General features: G+C 37.7%; 1 protein-coding gene across 3 annotated transcripts in view; it reads right to left on the bottom strand.

Annotated features, from left to right (window-relative positions):
- CDH8 (cadherin 8) overlaps nucleotides 1–26,478 on the bottom strand; it is a 154,132-nt gene extending 127,654 nt beyond the window's left edge. The window contains exons 1-2 of one of the 3 annotated variants that reach the window (XM_026058933.1): nucleotides 26,150–26,478; nucleotides 10,908–11,354 (exon numbers count right to left, since the gene is read on the bottom strand). In XM_026058933.1, the coding sequence (XP_025914718.1) occupies nucleotides 10,908–11,159 (252 nt within the window). In that variant the 5' untranslated portion in view covers nucleotides 11,160–11,354; nucleotides 26,150–26,478. Of the gene's footprint in view, nucleotides 1–10,907; nucleotides 11,355–26,149 lie in introns of those variants that run through there. The other 2 variants (XM_026058923.1, XM_026058941.1) reach the window with 2 other exon arrangements.
- Between the last annotated feature and the right edge of the window lie 967 nt (nucleotides 26,479–27,445).

Raw genomic sequence — 27,445 nt, 5'->3', positions numbered from 1 at the left:
TTTATTAAATATTACTGCATTATTAGTTTCCCTGAGAATTCTCAAATGATCCTAAGAGATTTCTTCTGATAGTGGCTCATGGGGACATTAAATTATGTGTATTCCTGAAGATTATCATGGTTATTAATGCAGGAAGTTTACCAAGAAAAAGACTCCTAAGGTTGGTTACTTTGACCCACACCAGCCTAGATCCTACTGATGGAGGTTCTAAAAACCCCTAAATATAAAATGGACTATCAGAGGAATCAGTATTTGTATCCTTTCAGACAGCCAACCTGCCTTACTAAAGTGATATCAAAGCTTTCCTCTCACAAAGAAACTACCTTGGAAAATGAGCCTTAAGACAAGACGAATCCACATTCAGCCACTTTAGAGTGGGGAAAGTATCTCTCACGTTTTCCAGTTTTTCTGCAATTTGCAGAATTGACAAATTCTCTGATTCTGCATATGAGATGTCAGTTGGAGTAAATACTGACTCAATCACGGTCATTTTTTTCACTTTATAGTGAATTTAAATAACTCGTTCCAAGCACCATAGTAAACCTTTTGGATCAGGGCTGGAATTCCTGCCTGAGCAGCGGAGCAAATTTTTTTCTTTATTTTCTGTCAGACTTTGTCCCACAGAGAACTGTGTATTACAGGCTTTGTGCACAATGCATTTGATTGAGATAGAAACATTTACTCACAAAAAGCTCCAAATATTTCTTTAAGCATACTCAATTCCTAGCATTCCTCTTGCTTATCAGGAATTTGCAGTAAGTAGCTGCCGGTCTTCTGGAGGGGTAGAATTTAGATCAATCACAGAATGATTACTTAATAGGATGATCAGTGCAGTTGCCTTTTATGGAGAGCTAGAAGGCTAATTCTGCCTAACATTTTAGGGTTTCAGTCGTTTTTTTCTTTATTTTCAAGGTATGATAACTTCACAGTGACAGTAAACTTTATGTTCAATACATAAAAAGTGTACGTATATTYGCTATTATATTGCATTTGAATTTTAATAAATTGTATAGTACGCATCTCATATAAATGTGCCATGCACATGAAAATTAGTTACATGGTTTCTTAGACTTCCCAATAATATTAGGCCTTGACACACTGTGATACCAGTATTGGTAAGTGGGAGACAGCAGAGTCTCCTGAAAGTACTAGTTAGAGAATTACAAAGCTTAGGTTCTACCCACAGCTGTGCCATGGACTTGAGGCATGATYGCAGACATTTTGAATCACCCTCCTACACTTTCTGCATTTGTGTTTTCTTCCTCACTTGCAGCCTGCACATCCTACTTAGACAGTAACATCTCTGAGGCAGGCATTGTCTCCTACAAAACGTCTGTAGAACAAAAAAATTAGCTAGGGCTTCTGTTATACAAACAGCAGCATTAATAGCTTTCATATTTATTGTTACACTAGGTGTACCATTTCTCATATGCTGTAGTTCACTTTACAAAAATGTCCCCACAAGTGTTTTGGGGGTATGTACAATGTTTGTAAGAATTCATAAAACAAGAACAAAGTACGTGCTGAGACTCCCTAAAAAATCCCCCTGGCTTAAAGCTCAGTTCTATTTGTGCACCTTTTCCTGCCAACTGAAATCCTGGTATATGCTTTAAATGATTTAGGTAACATCTGTTTATTCATACGAAAACTCAATAAAAAGTAAGTTTAAGTCCTTGTATATTTAGATCAAAACCTGCTCTCRGTTCATCTAATCTTCTAGCAAATATGTGGGATATCCAATAAAATAATCAAGACAAATTAATTAGCAGAAATAAACTAATAAATTTGAAATATTGTGTTGGCATTGAGTCTTGTTTCAGATGATTTTGTATGAAGGAAGAAACACATTTTGCCTCTGGACATTGTATTTTCTTGTCCATATGACAAGACAACAATAGAAATTGCAAACTGTGCCAATGGTCTACATTAAATGCATCATACTGCATAATAATTAGAGAGCAGGTTGCCTACAAAACAGATGCTTTCAAAAAAAAGGAGAGAGGGCGAAAAGAGAATAGCAAATATGTTGGCAATTATATTTAGAAAACTTATTCTATAAAAATGTTAGATTTTCATCAAGCTCTTAGTTGAGAAATATCAGGTTCTGAGCACTTCGCATCATGCTCTAGCATATAGGATCAGCATGCCTTATGTTGTAGATTATCCCAAATTAATCCAAAAATAATTTTTCCCCATTCAGTTTAATACCTTGATTTCTTAGATTAAGTGTATAACATGTCACAGTTCTTAATGATGCTTGTAGCCTGACAATCTTAGAAAACAAGGTGATATAAACCGCTACGGTTTGGTTTAATTCCCCACCCCCTCCAGCCCTAGAAGGCTTCCCTAATCTTCAATGTATATCATTTGTGGATGCCCACCACCAGTACACTAAAATTTCTCCCTCCTCATTTGGTAACAATACTCCTATTCTATGTAAGTAGCTCTCTCAGCAATGGAAAAGMAAATTAAATCCAGAAACTATTATTTCGTCTAAACCAGCAGATGACCAGGGCACTCCGAATTGCTAAGAAATAATTTTTGCTGGTTCTACCTACAACTGGTCTCCTTGCCTCCAGTGATCCGCTCCGACTCAGTCTTTTATTTCACTACGTTCCCCCTCATTGAAGCAATCTAACAGCAATGCACAGCATATCAAGTTGAAATGCTCACTCTCAGCTTTGCTTCTATTCACCAGGGGCTGGGTGTGTAACAGAGTTATTGAGCTCAGATCCTGAAACAAGAAAAGGGACTTCTTATGTTGCTCCTAATGATTCCTCCGCTTAATTCAGGAATGGCATTGATAGTCTCCAGGGAGAGCTACACTTACTTTTTCTTAGCTGCTGGCATGACTGCTGTAAAATAAAGGCTTTGAAAGAAATTATAGAAGGGGAATCTTTACACTAGTAGAGAGTCCTCAGGAAAAAGTTATATATTACTCTATGTTACTACAGGTGTTCCTCAGGGGTCATAAAGAGGCTACTCAGATACATAAATACTTGCATAAAYAACTTTAGGAAAAGGGTCTATATTTATTTTCAGTGCCATGTGTCCCACATTGTTTTTAAATAATAGTTACCTTTAAACACTGTCTAAAATACTTATTGCAGTAAGTTATTTCTGTAATGAAGCTGACTGCTTCACATCCAAAGATTAACCTGCACAGCATCAGCATCCCTGGCTTTGTCAAAAAAATCCAAACCTCTCAGCTGTGAAGTCCTTGGGTCTGTTGCACACAAAAGGTATTCCCCCTCCTCTTTTTCTTCTCTCCCTTTACTAGAGAAAAATTTTGTTAACAGAACATCCAAGAAATAAAATCTATGCAAACTGTTTCCTGTTATTTTCACATACAGACTGATTTTTCTTGTGATTACTGTGAATGTGTATTTACTCCATCCAAAAATGCAGAATTGTGCAAGAGCTAAAAAGATGACCTTTCTCAAAAGTAATTCAGCGCAAGAGGTATCACCCCCTTCAGCTCCAGAGTTCTATCTGGAAGCCTGCACATACTAAAGGAATTAGTCCCAAAGTATTTCTCATTTTAATGCATAAATCATTTTTTAAGATCTTCATTGCATGCATCCTACGCTTGAGTCTCGGCAAACTGAGGAACATCATATCAGGACCTGATAACAATGCACACACCCTTTCACCTTACTGGTCTAAAACCTGTGTCCTGACACTTATGGGAGCTCACTACCATCTGATGGCTTCTCAGTGGCCTACAGAAAATGTTTGTCACATTCAGAAAGGACAGGCACTTTTAGCAAAGAAACGCACCATCACAATTGGCACCAGTTGGTAGCTACATTGACAAATGGAATTCAGGCACCCTGACAGCACCAGACGGGGTCCCTACTGGTAGAAACTGAAAACCATTTGCAAAATCAATGGTCGGAAGCCCAAACAAACTTCGTGCATCTGTAGATGATCACATGGAAGGCTCTACTTAATTTTTCATACTGTCACTTTGGTATTTTGCATGCATACTCGGAAAACATTTCAACTCATTGAGAGAAAAATAAAGTGTTTAGATCAACATATTGAGAAAAAGTACACAAACTTCTAATTCTTTATGAAGAAAAAGAATTCTCAATTTTATCTACTTTTTTTTCAGAAGAGTAGAAATCTGTGCGGCTTTAGAAAAATGTTACAAGGAAATCTAAGTGATGATAATGTTAAAGTAGCATCAAGAGATATAAATGCCTAAGCAGATACAGTGTAATCATATCCATTGTATATACCATACTTTTTTAAAAATTCTTCTATGTTATTCCATACTTATTGTTTATGCAATCTAAAATTTAAGATGCCAATCACATCTAAGAAGTGTTCCCGCTTTAGTAAAGAAAATACAGATGGCTCAGAAGGTGGCTGGTGTTTTGTGGCTTGAACCTTTCCTATGCAGGCTTCATAAGGAACTGACATTATAATGCATTACCTCAAGCATTTTCACATTAGTGGCCCAAACTAGTATGTGCCACATTCTTTGTCTACTGCTCTAATAGCATGAAGCAGAAATGGAGAAGGCAAGCACAAGCAATTCTCCTAGCTGATGAAATGGCTCTTTAAAGTTATCATTAGGCCAGTTGTGTTAGCTGATATGCAGGCTATATTGTAGCCCTGCTTAAATTATATCATGCCCCCAGACTGGAGATGGGGGATCATGAAAGTATTCAAACCTTCTCATTGATACTCCCAGAAACACACAGAAATGTGATTTGAGATTCTGAAGATAGGTATATTCTTGTTTATTAGCAGAATAAGCTATCAGTTAAATGATTTTTGCATTGTATTAAAAAATGTAAATGCTGTTGGCTCACTTTAATCAAACTGTTTGTACTTGTTTAAATTTGTTGCATTCCAGGAAAAAAACTTCTTTGAGCTTGTACCTAGTTAAAAAGAAACAAATGAAATTCATGCAGACTTGGGAATATTTATTTAAAAACACTACTTTTATCAACCCTATATAAAATGTTGTATACTGTACTTATTGGCTTTGCAGCGATACTTAATTACRAAGAGCTTTTTTCAGAGCTACTTATACTCCTGCTGACAAAGCAGGATTTAGACCATGAAAACAGGGACATTCTGTGAAGTACACAGTCACCTCTTCTCCATCAGAAGCATGCAAAAGGCAGGGGCAATTAGTAATTTCTGTTAAAAATACAGTAGAAAAATGAATGATACATTTCAGCTTCAGGGAGTTTATTAAACATAAGTAGGAAAAATAGTATATAATTACAGCTGCAAAACAAGAAGAAATCTAGGGTTCAGAAAGCAATGTTGTCTTTGCAATATTTCAAATCTTGAATATTTTATGGCACATTTAAATCATAGACAGTAAGAAGACAGAAGGAAAATAGAAGGAAAGCGTGTAACATGGAGTTCTCAGTTCTATAGTTTTATGTTTGAAAACTTTAACAATGCATGGACATAGGATGACATAACATCCTATGAAAATTAAGAAAAGGCTTTACTACACCTATATTTCACAATGATTCCTTCCATTTAGGGAAGCAGTACATAATTCATCCCTAAAGTAATGAGATCCTTAGAATTACATACAACTCTGTTTTTATCACTGAGTAGAACAATATTTTCAGGCAGCCATTATAATCACAAGCTCAATACAGGAATAAAGAAAACATGCGGAAAGTACTTGTTTAATGAAAACCTTGTTCACTTTGCATATATGTATCCCTCAGACTTCACAGAACTATTTGTAGATTTAAACCAATAAGAATTTACCATTTACTTGTTAAGAGATAAAATGTATGTTGGCAGTGAAATCAAAGACTGCATAAAGCATGTATTTTGCAGAACATACAGCTTGAAGCCATTTATAAGTGCTCTCTGCATTTGCAGGTTCAGTTTTTACAGTAGCACAGCCTGAAGCACCAAACTGTGAAAACATCATAGCTCTCTACTGCTCCTCCTATAGGAAAATTACTTGTCCTCTAGAGGCCTGATCCTAAGTCCCACATATCAAGGCAAAAATCCTTATCAGTCTCTAGGGCAGGAGTTGCCAAGCTCCCTGATCCCAGAAGCCGCCTACAAGAATTTGCATGTAAGAATCAAGATGCAAACCACGTAAGACAGAAGGAAAGAAGAAGAGCTCCATAGTCACAGATAAAAAATGACTACCTGGGACTGCAAGGCAGGAAAAAGTTGAACGGGCCACATTCCTTCTAAGGCTCAGTAACTCCCTCTGGTTTGTTTCCTTCCTCTCCCTGGATTTTCAGAGCAACTGCTCCAGGGCTAGCGCAGCCCTTCCACCAGTCACACGCCACAGACCYGGCACAGCCGCCCTGCGCAACCTGCTCATCAGGTGCATGAGACACATGGTCAGCCCATTTTACAGATATCTCATCACAGAGGATGTCACTGCAAAATATGACTTGGGGACTGGGAAGAGGTAACTTGAAAAAAGTGTGGGGAGGTTCTGGGAGAAGTGGAAGGGTACTCCAGGAGGAGTGATACCACAGAACAGCACCAATCTGAAGGACTGTTAGTGTTCTTTTGTGTCTGGGCTTAATTACTGATTCATTTAGTGGTCAGTCAGAGAATAAGAAAAATTGAAAAACTTTGTCATTTTCACACTCTTTTATGTTCTCTCTGTGCACTACATTTATAAATGACAACTTAACACATTAACTATCCCAGGTATTTACTTGGAAGTGTATATTAGACCGGGTCCTATCCCGTTTAACACATCAAGAATAGCACATTATAGGTTCCATAAAAAAGGAGTCCGATTATATGACCCAAAACTAGTTTCCTAATGTTTCTTAACTATATTGTCTATTTCATTGTGAATTCAGCTGCTGTCTCCAGTGAATGTACAGTGGCATTTGCTTCACCACAGATTTCATAGCACATCTGCCATGGTGCTGTAAACGCGTGCCGAGGAGACTAAGAACATGCAGCAGTGTATATCAAGTAAAAGTTCTATCTAACTAATCAAGTCCACAGGGACAGCGTGCAGTGTCACAAGACATATCACTCTACAGTTGAATGAGGTTGTCAGCCACTGGGAGGCCTGCAAACTGCTGACAGCAATATGCAGTATATGGGGTCTTCTAAAGTAGATACAGCAGCTCTGGAAGGTACATGCCTATTACTATGGATGAAGCAAAAAATAAAGAAAAATATAAAAGGATATTTGTAAATCTACATTTCTGCATTGTGAACAAAACTAGGCTCATTTAGTATGTCACATGAATATGAAAAAGGATACTTTGTAGGTTTCTAGAAAAGTGTATATATATATATTTCTACATGTACAGCTTAAAACACTATGGAATTTATTATAACATGAGCCAAAATACAATAAAAATATCATTATAGACAAAAAAGGAAAACAAGAATGTTTGTAGCATTTTATAGACAAACCTCATTTATCCTGAAATCATCCTGAGATAAGTATTCACACTTTTTTTTTGCAGGTGTGTGAACTCAGAGCTGCTTATTTTAATAGTTGAGCTTGTTCCTACTGAATCTAATGACAAAATTGACATTAAAAGTGCATCTTGTTCAAATTCATTGAAAGAAGTCCAAGATTAAAAGCAAAAGATTTTCTCCTGTCCTTTACTCAAGACACTGAAGAAAACCACTTTGCTTTATGAAAGAAGTCACATTAAATCCTCCTATTAGTCTCATCCCAGATTATTTCATTTGCTAGAAAGAATACACTGAGCATGCTGCTATTAATATATATTGGTGCAGAACAGAAGTGAGTAAGTGTCTTTGAAGACTGTGCATTGTACTGCAACACTTCTGAAGAAGGATTTTTACACCTAGAAGCTGTTTAGGCTGGTTAGCCTAAAAATATATATATATTACCTCTCCCTGCAAATCCTGCCCTGATAAAGTTTTTTCAGCATTTTGGAAACTTTGTTATGAGATCTTTCTAACAGAAATAATGTAAAGACTCTATATTCAGGCTTTTACTGTTAGAAAGTGATTGGTGTTCTGTTGGTACATATTTTAACTAATYTTATTTTTCAGTTTTATTTTGCTGATATACATTTTTGAATGCCATTAGAATCACATGCTGCTATTTAGTACCTTTCCACCTACTAACATGAAACATTATTTAAGTATCAATACTATCCTGAGCAAGTCTTTAGGGCTGAGTTTTCAGCGGGCTTTGAAGATATATTTGAAAATACACATCAGCTTCTGCTTTATTTTTTTGAGTGCAAAAACTTATTTTTGTATTTACTAACTAGAACACCTAATTACCTGTTTGTACTATCTATATGCTACTATGAGAAAAGTACCACTACCCTACAATACTGTAAAAACACAAAAACTGCAGCCAAAATCCATATAATTAGATTTGCTTTGAAGTCATTGAGCTGTCAAATATTGTATCTGTTTGGAAATTATACTTGTACTTTAAACATGTAAAAAGAACGTAGGAATCACACTGCCTATATAATGACACAAAAGCACATCTGTGCCCAGAAAATGCAGCAAATCAAGTGGCATACGTGGCGTACATATCATTCTCTCCACAATATTAAGCCTCTCTACAGTAACTTGCTGTAACATATTTTACAGAGTGCCATTCATTCAAAGTATGGCAGGAAAAAAAAAAAGATTCAGGATAAGTCATATGTCATATGGCAGAAAAATATTTAATAAAGTCACAGAATGAAGGAGATACCCCAGCTGTGCAAAAGCCATTGGCAGGAGGCAAAATGGAAAGGTTGGAGGAAGAATTCAAGTAGAAAAGAGATGAGGAGGAACTAGGTAAGAAATAGTGCAAATCTACTGTGAGTTCCAAAAAGGAAGTTATTTTTAAATTGCAATGGATAAGAAACCAATGAGGATGACAGAGAACAAAAATGTCATAGCCCAGCTTTGCGAAGAAGGAGAGCATTTTCCTTGTGACATTCTGCACACCTTGAAGTTTTGAGAGTAAGAATTGCCAAGAACCATAAAAGAGGGAGTTGCTGCTTTAAAGTCAGGAAGGATTAAGAGCAGCTCTGAAAGATGTGGAGCACCTCTATTCCCGATGACTACAGCAGAGTTTGAAAGTGCCCATAGTACTCAGGAACCTCAGGAAAGGAAAATAAGTCAGAAATAAGGATGATTTTCTGGGGATAGTGATAAACACAGACAAAAATTACAAGACTACTTTAAGCCTGAGTTCAGGAATAAACCAAAGATTTCTCTCTGTGGGAGCAAATTTCATTTTTTGCTCTTTTCCACCTATATCATACAGTGTTTTAATTATGCAGCAGTCTCAATGAATAGATTGTCACAGCATTTTAGAGTAGCTAATTCTGTTCAAAATGTCAGCAGTAGATGGGATAATGTCTTTATTGATTTGGCTTATGATTTGATTTGGCTAATGATTTGAAGAATTCAGAATATTAGACCCACAAACAAATGTATATTGCAGAAATATTAAGACTTGAATTCACTCAAAAAACCAAAGCACTACAAAGTACCAACTACAAGGTCCCCAGCCAACAGCAGCTCAAAATCATTTTAAAGATTTGACCAAAACATGCTGAAAATAGCAGGTTGGAGAAAATATTTTAAGATCTGAAATAAGCTTGTTGCTATCCCTCTGAAATCGAGATATGTTACTGACCACATAAAAAAAAATGTAAACAGATATATAATACCTGAAATAAATGGAAATTAACATAGCTCYCAAAAGTCACTGGATCCAAAACTCATTATACTATCTGATCCTGAAGACTGGAAAGTGGTTAAATTAAGGAAAAATTAGGAAAGAATTTGGGGAAAAATTTTTATATATACATCTATTAAAATGATCAAAAAGTAAGAAGTAAATTTTATCTGTATTCTCTTCGATAATAGGTATAGCCATTGCCACTCCTGCCATTATACTATATACTATTCATTTACCCAGAGAATTTCCAAAGTTATCATGAGATGAAATGACATCCATGATGTCTGTTCTCAATTTTTTACAATTTTAATAGCTAAGAAATACAACAATAACACACTTGATTATTCAAAGGGAACTGAACTCTAATGATGAATGTGCATTGTATTTCTGACTACTCACTTTAGGTCAAACACACATTTAGGAGCAGTTACTTCTGTACTAGGCAGGTTTCCTGATGAATACAGACGACACATGATCTCTTTTTAAAGAAAGTACAAGTCTGATTCACTGGTTCAGGGTAATACAGAGCTACAAAATAAGCTAATGCCTGGCAAGAATCAAAGGAGTAAGGCAAAAGACAAGCTAGAACACATGTAAAAACATGATAATTTTCCCTGTGCTCTTTTTGTCTTCTTAACTTTGAAAGTAGACTACAAAATGCTGTGGCAATAATGTTATTTATATGCATATATATCAGGACCTCCCTAAAAATGTACAGACCAGCAACTTGAAATTTGCTGTAAATGCACCACACTTTCCTTTAATGCATTTTTATTTATTTATTTATTTATACAAATTCTTGGAGCATAAAAAACTTATGTGTAATCAGGCTGGAGACAGAAAATGACCTATAAGTGTAACAACCTTTTTGAACGAATATAAACAGGAACATTTTACAAAAGCTGCTTTGGTGAAGAGTCTTCAGCTGACAAAGTGTGGTGACTAATGACATTAAAATATGGATGTGTACATGCTTCTATAATTTTGTTGTAAAAATGAAATATGGGTAATTTAGACAGATTATCTCATTTCCTGAAGTCCCCAGCCTTTCCAATAGTTTTCTACTGTAGTTAACCAGAAAATCAAATCCTTAGAATGATGTCTATTTAAAGCACAAATTTATGGGCATTAGAGAGGAACTTCAGAATAACACAGCATCTCAAATCTGAACATCTTAGAAGAATCCAAATGACTGAAGACCTTCACATGCTATATATTTGCATATTCAAAGAAAAAACAAATCTCGCCTTACCCGGCCAACTAGTATTGGTTCAGGTCCAGAAAATTCTTCTAATACAAACATTTGATTCCAAACCCAGCCTCTCTTGGAACGGTTCAAAACTCTCTGTTCTTCAGYTAGCCTCTTTAGTTCTGTACTGGATCCACTTGGTAGTATTTGAGATTGATTCATCGGAGCCATGTAAATGGAAGGAAGCAGAGTAATCCATAATATTATTAATGGAGTCCATGTATCCATAAGCATTTCCGTTAGTCTTTCTGGCATTGTACCACAAGCTTCGCAAATCACCACAGAAATGAAATTATTATTTTGCTTTCCTCCAGACTGTAGCAATCCAATTCATCATGCAGTACAGAACATTTACTTACAGCTCCTCCACGTGTTTACAGCACAGTCAACATAAAAATAGCTTMGATTATAAAAACATGATCCATTGAGTTTTCCAGTCATTAAAGATTCCTGGTGAGGTGAAAAAAAAAGGTCACATTAGTGAGTAAAGAGCTTGGAAAAGTGTGCTGAAAGATCTTATTTACTTTTACATCATAAACAAGCCACACCATTAAGTTTTATATTTGTATTACATAATCTTAGTGTATATTATTTGGGTTTAAAAACAAAAATTAAGCGATTCTGTGAATTCCTTCAAGGCCTGCAATAGTGAGAAGCAGGGAGGATCCAGATAAATGATTATGCATTCTCCAGGAAAAGATTTTATTTGTAGTTTGTCCTGGGGCCTGATGAAGCTCTTGGCCCTCTTGCTAGCCTATACTTTCTATGCCAGTCAACTACAAACGCTTAGCATATCAAATATGAAAAGTCAAATAAAATAATGTTCTTGCATATAGACATACCCTCTTTTCCTCCATAAGAAAGAAAGATTTACTCCTAGTAAATTTATAAAGCTCCAGTAGTTCTTCCTTGCATCAGCAATCATCTAGCTGCAGCAGCACAGAGCTCAGCAAAACCTTCAAAACCCACCAGAAGAGCAGGGCTGGTAGGTCCTCCCTGAAATCCACAATCCCCTACCAGACCACTACCAGAACCTGGATAAGCTCCCTTATGTACATCTGCGCTACAAAACTCCCAGTATCTCTCTCCCACTTTCAGAGAAAACACACAGTCAGATTTTATTTCAACAACGTTTTCCTTGGTGGACATTTTAGGAGCATTTTGTCTTCCTTTCTCCACCCACCCTTTCATGCATTAGATTCACATCAAGTTTCATCTCAGCATAAATATTCTCTGAAAGGGACAAGTTAATATAGTAAGGCTTGCTAATGCCACAGTGATTGGCAAAACCTGAAATGCAGCTATAGATTACTTAAAAAGATAAATGGGACATAACTCAAGGAGGAGGGCTACATTACAGCTACTCTAATGAGACTGGAGTTTTGTAAAAAGATTCCTGATACATTTTCATTGACTGATTCACATCCAAACAATCTCATGAGAAACCACTGTATAGAAGATAGGTAGAACTGCCTACCCACAGATTACAGTATATCTTAGGCTTTTTTTTTTTTAAATGAGTTTCTAGCATTGCAGGAAAATCTTGTTGTTCACCTCTTTTTTAAGTTTCAGACACAATCACAGACGAAAATATTTGAAAACGTGAATAAGATCAGTAAGTCAGCTGCTTCTTTTAAAAGCAAACAATGTAAAAAAAGACAATTCTTTTTAAACTTCAGTAATTGTCAAAGCAGCTGTGAAATCTGTTGCATTAAAATCTGAAACTGAGAGAAACTTGTCTTGTTTTAAAAGGGGAAAAGAGCTGTTACCAAACTAAAACTCAGTATCTCAGGTAGCATGGAAGAACAGTAAGCTAATAGGGCAGTGCTTTGACAATGCATTAAGAATGAAGTGAATACCCATTACAGAACTAACTGTGTGGCTTGGAAATGCCGCTTAGGTCCCATTGCTGAGTGAGAGAGAGAGAGAAAGAAATCAGAGAATAAAATGTGGTCTTGCAATGAGATTTTGGGAGAAATGTGAGGGAAGTGAGAGAGGTCTTTGGTCTCTCACCATTCTCTCAATCCTAGAGAAGAGAAAAGGACCAAGAGGAAACCATCAAATTACTCTATGGGAAGGGTCTGTCAAGTCACTCTCTGCAAATCCTCTTTGGTCCAGTGAGGAAATTACAGGGAAGCTACTGCTGACATTTTCTGGCAAGTGTTAAAAAGCTAGATTTCCCAGGGCATGTGTGGAAGTAGAAGGTATCAAGAGAGAGAAGCAGTCAAACTTTAAATGAAAGCAATAAACTGTTTGTATGGGATCAGTGTATATATGCATATGGATTTTGTGTGTGTGCACGTGTCTGTCTGTCTGTGAATAGATTTTTCTGATTCCCTAAATGGAAGAAAAAGCAAAACACAGCAGAAATAGAACCACTGTAAAACAGAAAAACAGTTACTATCTCCACTCAGTACTGAGAATGATATTCAAAATGGGGGCATAAACAGAGTTTTCAGCATTTATATCCAAAGTGATTTTGGACCCCAATGGAGGCCCAAACACTGACCAGTGAGTTACACCTTTGTCCAGAAAAAGTCTTAAAATGATTCCAAGTAGGCTGTGACTGATTTTCTTACTCTTTGAACTCAGATTGGTACAGTTTTTGTTACTTGCAGGACCAAATGATAATAATAAAGCAAAACACTTTTCATATTCAAAAGGCTTTTTGAAAACAACTCCTAATTAATCTACGCAGACTCTCTTCCAAAAGAGATAAAACAAATGAGATAAAACACTATGATGCTCACAGAAACATTTTTGTTTGAAGTAAGAACAGGATATTTGTTTTTCAGACTGCCCCTCTGAATCCTTGGCAAGCATTAAGTTCATTTCAGCGTATCCCTCCCCAGTTCCTCCCCCAAACTTCCTACCCATTACTCTTTGCTTACTGCAATCAAATTTAGTTCCTATCCACTACCACTAATGTATCATGATTCACACTGATTGGACCATCCTCATAGTAGCTCTCTATTTGCAATACATTCAGGCAAACAAAAGCCAAAAGCACACAAAAAATAATATTAACGCACAAACCACAAGTCATTAAACCTTGCTCAATGAAATAATCCAGCAAATCTGACAGTTATGCAAGGACCGTGAACATAAATGTGCAAGAGATTCTCTAGTACCAATAGAAAAGTGATACAAGTGTTAGGCAATGCAGAGTAAAGAAAAAAATCTGACTGGGCTTTTACATGTATCAATGTGCTTCAGAGGAATATGATCAGTGAATAATATTAGAGCTGGATAAGTATTTCTACAGTTAAAAACAGACTGCTGGAGCTTTTTGAGATATATTTGAGAAAGTATCTCATTTGGGATTCACTGCTCTATCAGTGAATGCTGGCATTTATTTTGTGCAATGCATGGAGTTTGTGCTGTTCCAAGGTCTTTTACCAAATGTATAAATGAATTTTCTTCCCCATTCCTGCGTTCAAAACACCATGTATGTGACTGGGAACCAAAAGATAGCATCGTAAAATGCTTGAACCTGCAATTTTCATATTGACTAATATGAAAATCAATAAATTCCTGCTAGTCAAATTATAATCCTCTGGATTAAGTGTCCAGGAGCAACTGATACAGTTCCTGAATAAAGCTACTATAACTGTGCTAAAATAGCCATGTGTAAAGTGACATCTGGCAGTCAAGAAAGACTAGCAGGTGAGGCATAGTACATTTTCCTTTCTTATATTATGCAAGGGCCTAAGTGGGTGGTGAACATGGAATGACAGAAAAATTATTCCAGTAAAGTCAGAACTGCCTTTTGCTAAGCAACCAGAAGAGGATCAGCACATGGCCCTTAAAGACTGTATTTCCATCTTTCACAAGGATTTGGTTGTGTTGATAAAAGCATAATTTTGACTTTGAATTTTCAGGCGTTCAAATGTCTCTGGGTTGTTTTCTTTAACAAAACTGCACTGTTCTTCTAAGTGATTTCCCCATATAGCGTTTGATGTATATGACTATACATACAGCTCTAACCTAGCAAAGCCTTTCCTCAAGCACAGGTTTACAAAACAGCCTTCGTTCTCTATTTAACCCTGAGCAGGGAAAGTAATATTTGAAATATGAAGACTTTTTCCRTGTAACAAATAAATTAAAGAAAAAGTGACACTGCTGCAGATAGCAGAGGTTTAGATAATTATGTTTCAAAAACATAAGGTTGTATTTGTAAATTTGGTTCTCCATACATAACCCACAGAGAAGTACAGATAAACCTAAGCAGTCCTTTTTCCACTTACTGTATGCGCTGATACACTTTTGGACAGATATTAGTCTATTACTGTAACAGAAGAATGCATCTTGGAGTACCACTCATGGACTTCATTGCCTAGTGTTAGACAGGTTTTGTACAAGTACAAATCAAAAAGTGATTACAATGAAGTAGAAGTTTATGACCTAACACATATAACACATAACAAATAATGCTCTAACATACCAACTTCAGAAATTAATATAAGACACATTGCAACTTCTTTTGGAACCAAAATCTACGTAGGTTACTTGTACAAGTTGACTCTGCTTTGGGCAGGCAGTTAAGTATGCCAGCAGTTAGTTACAATAGGTATACTAAATGATGACAGTAGTTCTCATTTTGCATAACATGTTGTTGATAGCTTTATGGTGGCTAGCATATCTGAAATAATTAATTTCATTACAATTATTTTAGAATAATCTTGTAGCTTTAAAGATGGACACTGGAATGCAGTAGATTTCTTATAAGGATTAATAAAATGTATAAAAGTAGTTTAATATATAAACTGCTTACTGAAAAGAAGCAAAGTAAGATCATAAAAAGCTCTAAAAATCAATTTATTTTTAGATTTCAAACCACAGAATATCTATCTGGTGAAGTAAACTACTTTATTACAGTGCTAGTGCATTGATTTACACCATGATCTCAGTTTAAGAGATTTTATAGCCAGTCTAGTGTTTCTTCACATAAGCAACATACAGAGGGTTCTCTTAAGATTTTGAAGGCAACTAATTCTTTATTTCATTTTGCATTTACCTAATCATTCATAGTGATTACAATCAATAGCTAAGCTCTTCTGGCCTCACCGTTTCATTGGGGTCATTTTAACAGTTCCTAGACAACTGTTGTTAATTATGTTAAAAAAAAMCCCAAAATCTTGAAATATTGATTTACTTAAATAAATTCCATTAGAGATGCCAGACCAAAGTTAGAGATCCCTGTCTAAAACGGGTTTTTGCACCATTTTTGGACATTAACCGCATTCAGAAGACTGATTTCAAACTGCAACAATACGATGAGGTAAATGTGATATAAGGGCAATGGAGTTGAAAATGGACATGAATGGAGTTGAAAATTAACACATTAACATTAATTAACATTAAAAATCTTTCAGATCTTTTTGTTCATAATCTCTCCCTTTGGCATGYTGATTCATTATAAGCAAATACACCTTATAACACAAGCAGCCTAGAATAACTGATGAAAGGTGTTTATTTACCAATCAACTAGAGAGTTCCAACTAGCACTGTACATCATGAGGAAGATAGCCTTCGCATTTTGCATGCTTTGGAGCCTTGAAATTCCATCAGACCCACATGGGCTTTTGTATCCAGAAGAATGAATTTTATTTAATTTCTGCCAGAAATAAAGATCTTTACTCCTACAAAGCAGTTAGAGCTGTGGGTAATGGTTTTCATATAGGTTAGGAGAATACAACAAGAAGCTTAATCAGGTGCCCTTGACAAAAATTTATATCCTCTGACCTCCTTCATTTAAGATGTACCAAGCAACACTTGGTTTTCTCTTTACATTATCACAGGTTTCCCACAGCTCATGATCAGGTATTAGATTTCCCCTGTCTATAGGGCTACAAACCTGGGATTCATTTTTGTGGCCTATATAGCTATTTTGTACCTCTTAGTGTTTCCTTTGTTAACATCTGAGTATATTCTTCGTTATTGTTCACATTAGGTTTTTTTTTTCTTCTTCTTCTTCTTAGCATTTCTCTCCTTCCTGCTTTTTTTCCCCCCACAGTAGCCAGAATATCATTCTTGTTTTTTTGGCTTCACACTGCTCTTCTTGTTCTTTAAGCTCAATTTCTCTTTAGGTTTACTTTTACCACTGCAGGTATTGGCTGCACTACCACTTAAGCTTCCTAGTCCCATTTCTCAAGGATTCAGACAGGGTCCTTTTCCATCAATAGCAGCGACATGATGCAAAGCCTTCCCACCGTGGGAAGCACAATTATCTTTCCTTCATTGATCCTCTTTTGGCAGCACAGTAAAGCCTTAAGTTTTCAACAGTAAAAACATCAGGCCTTAGCACTCCAATCTTACTTGTAGGAATAATTCTTATTCACAAGAGAACTGCAATAAGAATTTTAATTTGCTATTAAAGCAAAACAAAAGCAAAAGTCTATCAGAATAGAACTATCAAGACACCATAACTAACAAATAATCATGTCATCTTCACCCCCCTAACTTTCATACATACTCATTCTGTTTCCAGCATGTATTCATTACGTTGTAACTGTACTTGATTTGGATAAAGCTACATCAGCATGTTTCTGCTGTAAAGGAATGAGTACTTCTTGCCATAAATAATAATGATTATTTTTCAGTGGATTACTCATGTGTGTAAAAACTACCCTCATATGCAAAAATTAAAAAAAAAAACAAAACAATTCTCCATCTTACTGTGAGATGAATAAGGGCTGAGGCTGCAATCAGATGTACTATTATGGCAGTAGTTAAGATCGTGTTTACAGTGCCCACTGCTAACTCATCGCATGCCCTGGCTAGACTTTACTGCCTCTCTTATCTACCAGCGTAACTGTATGTGTAGTCACTCCCTAACCCAGTTCTGTCAAAATGATCTCGTTAACTTAAACTCTTTTAATAGTAAGGTGTTTTTTAAACCAAATCATTTTGACAGAGCTGGGTTAGGCCACTGCTCATGTTAATCTTCCATCAACAACAAATTTAATTTAAGAGGTTCTTGCTCCCACCCCCAACATCCCAGCTGCATGTTTCCAGTCATTCTTCTCCCTTCCCAATTCCTTTCTTCACTACTGTTTACTATCTCTCTCAGTTGTGTTATTTGTGAGGCAGCATTGTGAGCCAGACCAGTGAAATGTGGTGGCTTAAATTACAGAAAAAAAAAAACAATTTCAAGAAGTCTTTTTCTTTAATTTTTTTAGCAAAGTTCATTTCACTGATCCAGTTTATATGACGGCCACACAAGCAGTTGCATCAGCACAACTGAAGAGCCCATAAACTAGAGGGCAGAGACAGAAAGTTTTGAAAACAGCTGTGCTGCCAAAGAACATATGAAGTTTGGCTATCTACTTTAGAGAGCAGCCACACAAACAGTTGAATCAAGAAAACTGAGTGGAGACTAGCTTCTGGAAAAGAAGAGGAAGCAAGCAATTAGGAACAGAGAAACTACTTAATAAAACTCTGATGGAATCCTAACACATAACCACAGCTCTCTGATGCAGCTATGTTCATTGATGCTGGGAGATTTTAGGGATGGAAGCATCTCCCACTGGCTCAGCTGCAGCCAAGCTGCAGTCAGACATGGTTTTTTGAGCATGTTCTCAGTCAGAAAGGGAACACTTAATGATCCTGACCATGAGCAGCGCATACCACAGCACAGTGGAAAGGGGTTGAAAATGGCAATGAGCCAGCAAGCCAGATTCTGGGCCATGCACCTTTTAGTCATGGCCTCAAATCATAATTATACTTTGTAGCTGCTCTAAATTCCACTGGCTAACAGTGATTTTAAGGGACTGTTATGTCACCTGGAGTTACCCTAACACAGAAAAGCATTATCCACACAGCCTTTCCTTTGGCTAAGCACCTAAAACTTCAAAGGAAGGAAAACAAGATAGGAAATGTTACATTAACTCTGTGCTATTGCAGCAGGGCGACATATACTTGAGGGATATTTGGTGTTATCAGAAACGTGCACAGGAGAATCCTGCCAATAGAAGTGAAAATCAATTGTCCAAGTTTATTGTTATATATTGTGCATGGCCATTTGCTTATGATTGCTTGGAGAATCAAAGGCACTTATCTAAAGAAAAAGAATACTTGTTTCAGCAACAAAGGCAACAGAAGCTGCCTCTTATTTATTTATTTATTTTTTTGTCTTAGGTGTTCTGTCCTAACAGCAATTCAACAAGCAAAGATATGGCACCTTAATTTTTAAGCTTAGTCATGCATTGCAGCTCTTTATAGTTAAAGACTATAGTTAAAGAACAGTTCTTTAGGTTATTATGTGCATTCTTGTGCTTGTGTAAAATGCTAAGGGGGTGTTTTAAGCACAGTGTTCATCTGTCATTGCATCTGACACACAACAATTGGAATTCTTACATTTATGTCCAGGTAATACAGACATGTAGATATACACGTGCACGTACAGAACTGCAGTAGTTTCTTCAGTATACAGACCTTTACTGTTGAATGGGAGATTTATTCAGCCATCTCTAAGATTATTATTAGCAAAAGTGGGTTACTTCAGTTTTGGGGTACATTTTAGACACAGAAGTGAAGGAAGGGTTAGAAAAGCTTTTTTCAGATACAAATTACTCTTCCTCAGTTTCCTTACTCTTCTCCCTTACTTACAAAACACTATGACTGGTGTTCTGAAGTAGAGATGAGGCTGCTACAGGAAACAGGTCATTTCACAACTTGAATAATGCTTTCGGATAAAGAGAAAATGATATGCATATCACATTTAAGTACATTTTCTTTAATCAAATAATAATATTGTAATAAGTTGTCCATTATTCTTTATTTGATTGCTTAATATGATACTCTATCTACAAAGTCTATTTTATGTTAGTGACTATCTAAAACTTGTTTATACTTTTCTGTCAAACAGTTACTTTTAGGAAATCCTGTGKTTTTTTTTTAATAAGAGAGTATCACAGCCTTGTGATGTCATGGTTAGTGACTAACTTATATTTGTATAAGTGTATAAGAAAATATAGAGAATTTATTATTGGGGATATTCGGGGATATTTTTATTATGTTTTGATAGTAAAATCAACGTGAGCAAGCTTTAAAGCTGCCAGGGCTCTGATACTTGGTATCACTCGGTATATAAAGGTATCACTCTTTGCAGAAATGCTCATTACTTCGCAGGACCAGAGTTTATTAAAAAAACAAAACTAAAACCAATTGCATTGCTCTAAGCACTTCCAGATAGTTTGCATTGAAGTAATATGACTTGTTTCATTGCATTTCCTCTCCAATGAAATAAGTATTTATAATACTTAGTTTTCTTATGACAGCTGATACCAAAAAATARGCATTAAAATGACAATATAACTATTATAGATCTAATGTAGAGCAAAAGATACCTACAATCTTCTCTTTCAAACTGTCGTACTTAAGAAAAAAGAAAAAGGTTTGGTTTGGGGTGTTTGGGAGTCAGATACCCCATTGATCTGTGTCAGAATGTCGGTTCACTTCACGTTGTCTTGCTGAGAAGCTCATGATTCTAGCTCAAAAGGGAGAGGGAAGAAAGTCAAAATCAGTTTGAACAACCAAGGTGGTCCAAAGACTTAAATATGACAAAAACAGTCAGATCTGCATTGTTTTCATTCTACAGTAAGAGGAAGAAATGAACTGAAGTCATTTTTATTCTCTACAGTCCACTGATTAAAGCGATTTTCCTTTGACTAAAATAGAACTGCATTACCTACAGATTTAATAGCTTCAGCTCATGCCAATCTCATCCCTCAAACCAATGCTCATTTTTATGAGGGTGTATTACATAATTTGAAGACCTATATCACTTTTAAAGGAGAGAGAAAAAAGCAAGTTGTGCACAACATGAAGAGAGCTCACAAAAAGGCAAACAGATTGGCCTGTGACTGAGAATTAGGTGTTAACCATGCTCTGCCTAGGGCATCGTTTATCATGAGAGTTTCAGCATCTGGGATGTGCTTATCCTGTACTTGCTGAAAAATGTTTAAATATTAATGGAGGACATAAATATCTTGCTTTCTGGGCTTCTTTCTCAGTCTTTTTTTGATATACAACAGAGCTTTCTTTTTCATTGTTTTTTTTTTTTAAGAATGTCAGATATCCTTTACATAATCAAGCAAAATACAGTAATTAAGGAAAAGCCCACAAACTTCCTGACATGCAATCTGATTAAACTAAAAATGTAGTCATGACTGATCATAAATTAGTGAAAGCAGTATAAATTTTCCAGCCATACACATAAATGTGCATGTAGATAAGAACATCTTACAAAGGAAAAAAAGTGAACATAACTGGACTTTTCTAACTTCATACACTAGTGCTGCAGTAAGCCTACTCAAGTTTTTGATGAACTATATGAAATTGGAAAAGAAGATTTCTAATTTTGCATCACTGAAGTTAATAGCAGTTTTGTCATCAAATTTAATGAGTTGTTTGAAAAGAACTGGGGTCCTGCAACATGTCATGAAACTTATTTCTTTTGCAGTTGCCAAGCGCTTTTTTTTATCCGACTTTCAGAAAAGCACAAAAACCAAAGACCACAAACTGCAATATAGAATTCAATCTAAATTTCAAAGACATGAAAAATTAAGTTCTGACGATCTTGTTATTTAAAAGGCAAGAATAGCTGCTATATTCAATCCATAAGAGAGATCCATGTATGAAATGTTGCTCATTTGCAAAACCCAACTAACAAATAGCACTACCTCTGAATTAATATATGTATAATGTGTGTGTGTGTGTGTGTGTATATACATATATATATATGGTTTTGATAGTATAGTGATTTTTATAAATATGATTAAATTAACCAGTGACTGCAAAGGAAATGGACTTAAATAGTTATCTGAGTTCCTTAAATTTGATTAACATTGATTCCTGTGAGTAAGGTATTTGGAATGAACATACATCAAATTAGAAAGTTGAAGCTGTGAACTAACAATGGCCAAGAGTGACTGCTTTCATAATATTTTAAGCTTCCACACCTGGTTGCAAAGACCTGAGAAAGACAGGCTGAGAAACAGCTTTCTTCTTAGCTTGTCTATGATTTAGGCACCACGGGGTACAGTAGACACTTCTCAAGGAAGGCTTTGCATATTCTGGTCTAAGATCGATTCACATTACTAATTCAAAATCCAAGCTAACGTGCTGATCATCCTCAATTCCACAAGACATATCACACTCAAAACCTTGGAGAATCTATGCTGTGAGTATTATCACTGCAACTGATGGATAAAGATTACTCTCATGACTAAGGCAGTAGGAATCAGCCTCTTGTATAATGTCAGATGCTTTAAATTCTATCTATTGGTACTAAACTGGCTCAGAAGTCATCTTTCCATCTCAGCTTACAGGTACCACTCCAGGTACTACCAGTCCTCAATATGTTTCGGAAACAAAATTGTATTAATCATTGAAATGCCACTGTGTTGATGTTATTTATTTGGTTGGCAAAATGAGAAACATGCTGAATAGATTCCAGAACAAAAGGCATATGGGGTCTATCTGAGGGAAAATAAATAAATATTTGAAATCTCTAACTGAAATGTGTTTTATTTTGTTCCGTTTCTATCTACTGCTCAAATAGTTATGTTCAGAAAGCTATGAAGTGAACCACCTTTTCTATGGCAACAACACTAAGAAAAATGTTGAGTTTCCATCATCTAATTTAATTCTATTGATGCGATCTTATGGTAGCAATGATGCTTAAAATGTTCCAAGCTCAAAATGCCTTAGCATTTCCCTCCCACTGATAAAATTTGGTTTGTATTATTTTAAATTCAGGGTTCAAGGATTCTTTCATAATTTTCAGGAATAAAGACGCAACCCAGGTCTATACTCTAAACACACAATTGTCATTATTAATAGTATATTCAAAAGGCCAGACTCTAATGATATCATAATGGAAAACAGATCACAAAAGGAATATTGCTGATGTATACAATATCTTAATGATTACTAGATATGCTGTAAAAAAAATACCTGTTTATATTATGTAGCATCAGCAGTTGTTTTCAGTTACAGAGTATTCATAATCACTTAGAGATCTGCAGCATCAAGAGCTTACGGTATGCATTTACATCTCGTTCCTGTTCACAGAAATTTAGAGGTCAGAATTTTTTCCTTCAAAGTCTCTCCATTTCTGAAAATGAAATTATCTGTATGTATTAAGGGTCAAGTGGGTAGGGTCCAGGCACCTAATTCCAATAACTGGCTGAAAAAGTCCCAGCTAAACTCTGTAGGGCGCTTAGGTCTTGTGGAAATAACATTTTAAAAGATGAAATCTGCAAGTGCATGATAAAAAAAATAGAAAAAAAAGTGAGAAARTACTTCTAGGGGTAATAGACCTAAAAAATTATGTCTCCATACTTGTAGTATTCCCATATACTGGAGATTAGAGTTTAAATTTATTTTTTCTAGTCTAAGAAGATTGCTGCACATACTAACAGTGATACCAATAAAATACCGAGAAGTAAGTTATTAATTTGGTAAAGGTGTAATATAATTGGAAAAATTTTAGACATTACAAATGACAAAGTAAGTCAATTTAAAGCTGATTGTGGGACCACTGTCCCATTTACAAATCTGTTTTGGGCTTCAGTAACAGAAGTTGATGGGAATGAGTATACTTAAAAAGTACGAAGTGACTGTCTAAGGAGTATTCCATCTCAGAAATGAAAGGCCTTTTTTTTTTTTGAAGAAAGGTAGAAAAAAAGTAGAAGCCCTGTATAGGGATACTTCTTATTAAAACCAGCTGTGTTTATTAAACAAGCACATATATTTTTTATAGATTAGTTAACGAAGTAAAAAAATGTCCAAAGTTACTTTTTTGGCTAGCAGCCTATTCAGTTAACAAATTGTTCATCTGCATATCTTAAGAAATTACTTCCAGGAAATACTTGAACCTCCGAGGACACTGAAGGCCCTAGCTTACAAATGGTCACATGAACTGAAGTTCTTTAAAGCCAAGATATTGCAAGTTCTACAAAAAGAATGGAGAGTTAATAAAYAGCAACCCTAGTAAGAAGATAGCAGAAGGTTGTGTTCATTCTGCTTTCAGCAAGGTAGAACAATAAGGCTGAATAGATGAAAACCTTAGACTAGAATATTACATAATAATCAGTTCCCTTCCTAGAGTTTTTCTGTTGCAAATGCTCATACAATTAGGCCAGGAAGTGATACTAGAGAGCTTTTGTTTTTTGATGTTATCACAACTTGTGAGTGTAAGTTTGATAATCTCACAAGTATGCAAAATACTAACTGTTTTTAGCCACTTAACCATTTTATTAAGACAGATAAAACATACACTGGGTATTTTTTCAGTCTTCTGAGTGTATTCTTTATTTATTTACAGAGAATTCAACTCTGAAATATCCTTTTGTTCATAACAATCTGGTACTGAATGTAGAGAATGATATCAGTCATACAAAAGTATTGCATATTTCTCTTTATCCTTATTGCAAAGAAACTCTTCAAGAACTTACAAAAGAGGATGAGTGAAGTTAAGAGGATTCTTTATCTATAGCTTTGGTAGTTATCAGCTATATTCTTTAATTGAAACTGAAGTGAGCAGCTGTTAGCTTCCCTTCTATTAAGCGCTAATGTGGTAGATTTGAAACAATAAACAGTTAATGTTATTTGATTTCTTACAATCAGCAGCCCCAAAAAACATCTGGCTGCGATACTCACAGAGACAAATGGCTAGCCGTTTATGTGCTCATCAAGTTGGCTGTTTAAAGTGTCAGCCTTTATGAAAGTTGTACAAGTATTTATTCCCACATTTAGAGGAAGGGAAGATAGAGCTGCTTGTATGAAAGTCAGTGTGTGCATTTGTGCATGTGTGAAAGAGAGGAAGAGGGAGGAAGAAGTGAGGATATGGAGTTTGATACCTGTTGGCAACAAGAACAGGTTTGTACAATAGTGTTATGTGCCAGGTTGGACAGGTTCCATTCTATTTAGTCTGGTACTAAAYGCACACTGTTTAAACTGAGAGAGATTCACGACATGACTGAGCAGCAACGAACCACAAAGGAATTCCTGGGTATGTTAAGTGGTGTCACCTTCATGGCGGTAGGCAGTACCTAAATAAGGATTTGAGTTAATCTCTTCTATAATATCCACAGAGAAACTGCCATAGGTTTTCTGCTCTGAGGCTTTTCAGGGCTGTACACTGATCCAGTGCCTCCCCAGCTCCCCAGACAAGCACAGTATTCTTACTGGTCTGATACTGTCTAGCAGGGATGCTGTCTGACAGCTTGGGTCTCCCGAATGGGATGCTGCTACCCAGCAGATACTACCGCTAAGCAGAACATAAGGACGTGTTATTCCTCTAGCCTTCCTCCAACAGGAGATGAAGCGTTTCGTGGAACAGCCAGCTTTAGGGGTCGACAGTCTCCTGCCTTTCTCGTCTAGGAGCCTTAGTAATGATGCAAGTAACAAGCAACTGGAGCCAAAGGGCGCTCTCCTTCTTGGAAGTTTCAGCTGGCTGCATTATCTATTTAGTCAACCAAAGAAAGGGAAGGAAAACAACTTGTGGGACGGGGAGGACTCTTGGCTACTCACAGCTAAAGATTCATTCTGATCTCAGCTCTAAGAGAAAGAGCAGTATTTCTGGGATACTTTCCTTTCTGAAAGTAGGAAAGAAAGCTATCATACTATTTCCATTTATTTATTTACTTGGAGGCGCAAAGCTTGGGGGGGGTGGGGGGAACGCTGGTGATAGATTGGGGGGGATTCACCCCCCTCGTGCCTCTTCCAGCCTCCTCCTCCCTCATCTACATATCTGGCTGGTGGGTGATTTTTATTCTCAGCACGAAAACTGCAATCTATTTCAATGCATGAATGCAGCCCTGCATCTATTCAACACGGTGAAATAGCCCAGAGATTTATTGTACTAAATAGGAAAACAAGGAGAAGAAACAGATTCTCCAGCCTCAGAAGCAGCCCTCTGTGATTCAAAGTCCTTCTAATCCTTTAAAAGAAAAGAAAAAGAAAAGAAAAGGGGGGGGGGAAATAGCCACACCACCACCACTACCCCTCCTCCCAAGAAAAAAAAAACAAATCCTAACTACCATCCCATGACATTTACATTATCAGAAATTTCAAAAGATCCGACTTAATGAGCCACTACAGTTCAGTCTAATACCCTACCTATTAATAAGAAAGCCACTTGTATAGTGCACCTTGCAAAAAACAGACACTAAGTCAAAAAGAGAGAAAGCCTCTGCCAGTAAGACATAAATAATATTAATAAAATGAATACTCACTCTTCCAAGCAGCAAGAAAACAGCTTGCTAACAGACACTTCACAAATGGATTAAGAGGGTGAGGTAAAAAATATTAGCCAGTCCCTGTGAATAGGCAGGATTCTCCAGATTTTCTTTTCATGCTTTTTGAGGCTGCTGATGCTAGAGGAGATACTGGTTATTTAGCTTCTCAGGTTTCTGTGCCTGCATGCTACAGTGCAGTTATTAATTTCTCCCTTTGCACATATCATCAKCAGCAGCACATCTCCAGGAAAGCAGGGATATTCCAAATAAATCCACTAATTCCGGGTCTGAGCGCTCCAACGTGCCTGCCTGCCAAATGTAACTGTGAAGTGATGTGGAAAAGTGAGCTGGGAGCCTCCCCTGACAGCTCTTATTGGGCTGATCTCGGAGGCAGGTCTAGCGCTTGGAAATTCATGTAAGCAGTTTTGGGTCCCCCCCCGCCTTTTCACCTCCCTCCCCCCGCTCCAGCCGGGTAAGCACACAACTTTTCCACAGACCGCGGAGCCGCTCGTTGCCCGGGAGCCGCGGCAGGCACCCGCGCCGCCAACTCCGAGCCGGGGCATTTCCCTCAGGCGCGCGGGGAGGCCGCGGGGGCGGGCGCCGAGGCGGCACCCGGGGGGGGAAGAGGAGTCGTGAGGCCACCGGGGAGGCGGCGGCGGCGGCGGCTGGGGCGGCCAAGCAGCACCGCGGGGCTGGGAGGTGCCCGGAGCGCCGCGGAGAGCCGGGGTAAAGCGCCGCGGAGGGCGGGCGGGCGCGGTGGGAGCCGGGGCAGAGGGCGCGCGGGCCGCAGGGCTGAGGCGGGAAGGGCGCGCGGGCGCAGCAGGGCTGAGGCGGGAAGGGCGCGCGGGCAGCAGGGCTGAGGCGGGAAGGGCGCGCGGGCGCAACAGGGCTGAGGCGAGGCAGAGGGCACGCGGGCGCAGCAGGGTTGAGGCGGGAAGGGCGCGCGGGCGCAGCAGGGCTGAGGCGAGGCAGAGGGCGCGCGGGCGCAGCAGGGCTGAGGCGGGAAGGGCGCGCGGGCCGCAGGGCTGAGGCGGGGCAGAGGGCGCGCGGGCCGCAGGGCTGAGGCAGGAAGGGCGCGCGGGCGCAGCAGGGCTGAGGCGGGGCAGAGGGCACGCGGGCGCAGCAGGGCTGAGGCGAGAAGGGCGCGCGGGCAGCAGGGCTGAGGCGACGCAGAGGGCGCGCGGGCCGCAGGGCTGAGGCAGGAAGGGCGCGCGGCCGGGCGGCAGTTGCCCCCGAGGTGACAGCCTCTTCCCCCGCCCCACCCCCGCGAGGCGGCGGGAGCCCCCTCAGGCG

The sequence above is a fragment of the Apteryx rowi genome, unplaced genomic scaffold, assembly GCF_003343035.1.
Source record: "Apteryx rowi isolate R43461 unplaced genomic scaffold, aptRow1 scaffold_1, whole genome shotgun sequence".
Lineage (NCBI taxonomy): Eukaryota > Metazoa > Chordata > Aves > Apterygiformes > Apterygidae > Apteryx > Apteryx rowi.
The sequence above is the reverse complement of the archived record's forward strand: the minus strand, read 5'-3'. Positions and strand labels throughout refer to the sequence as shown.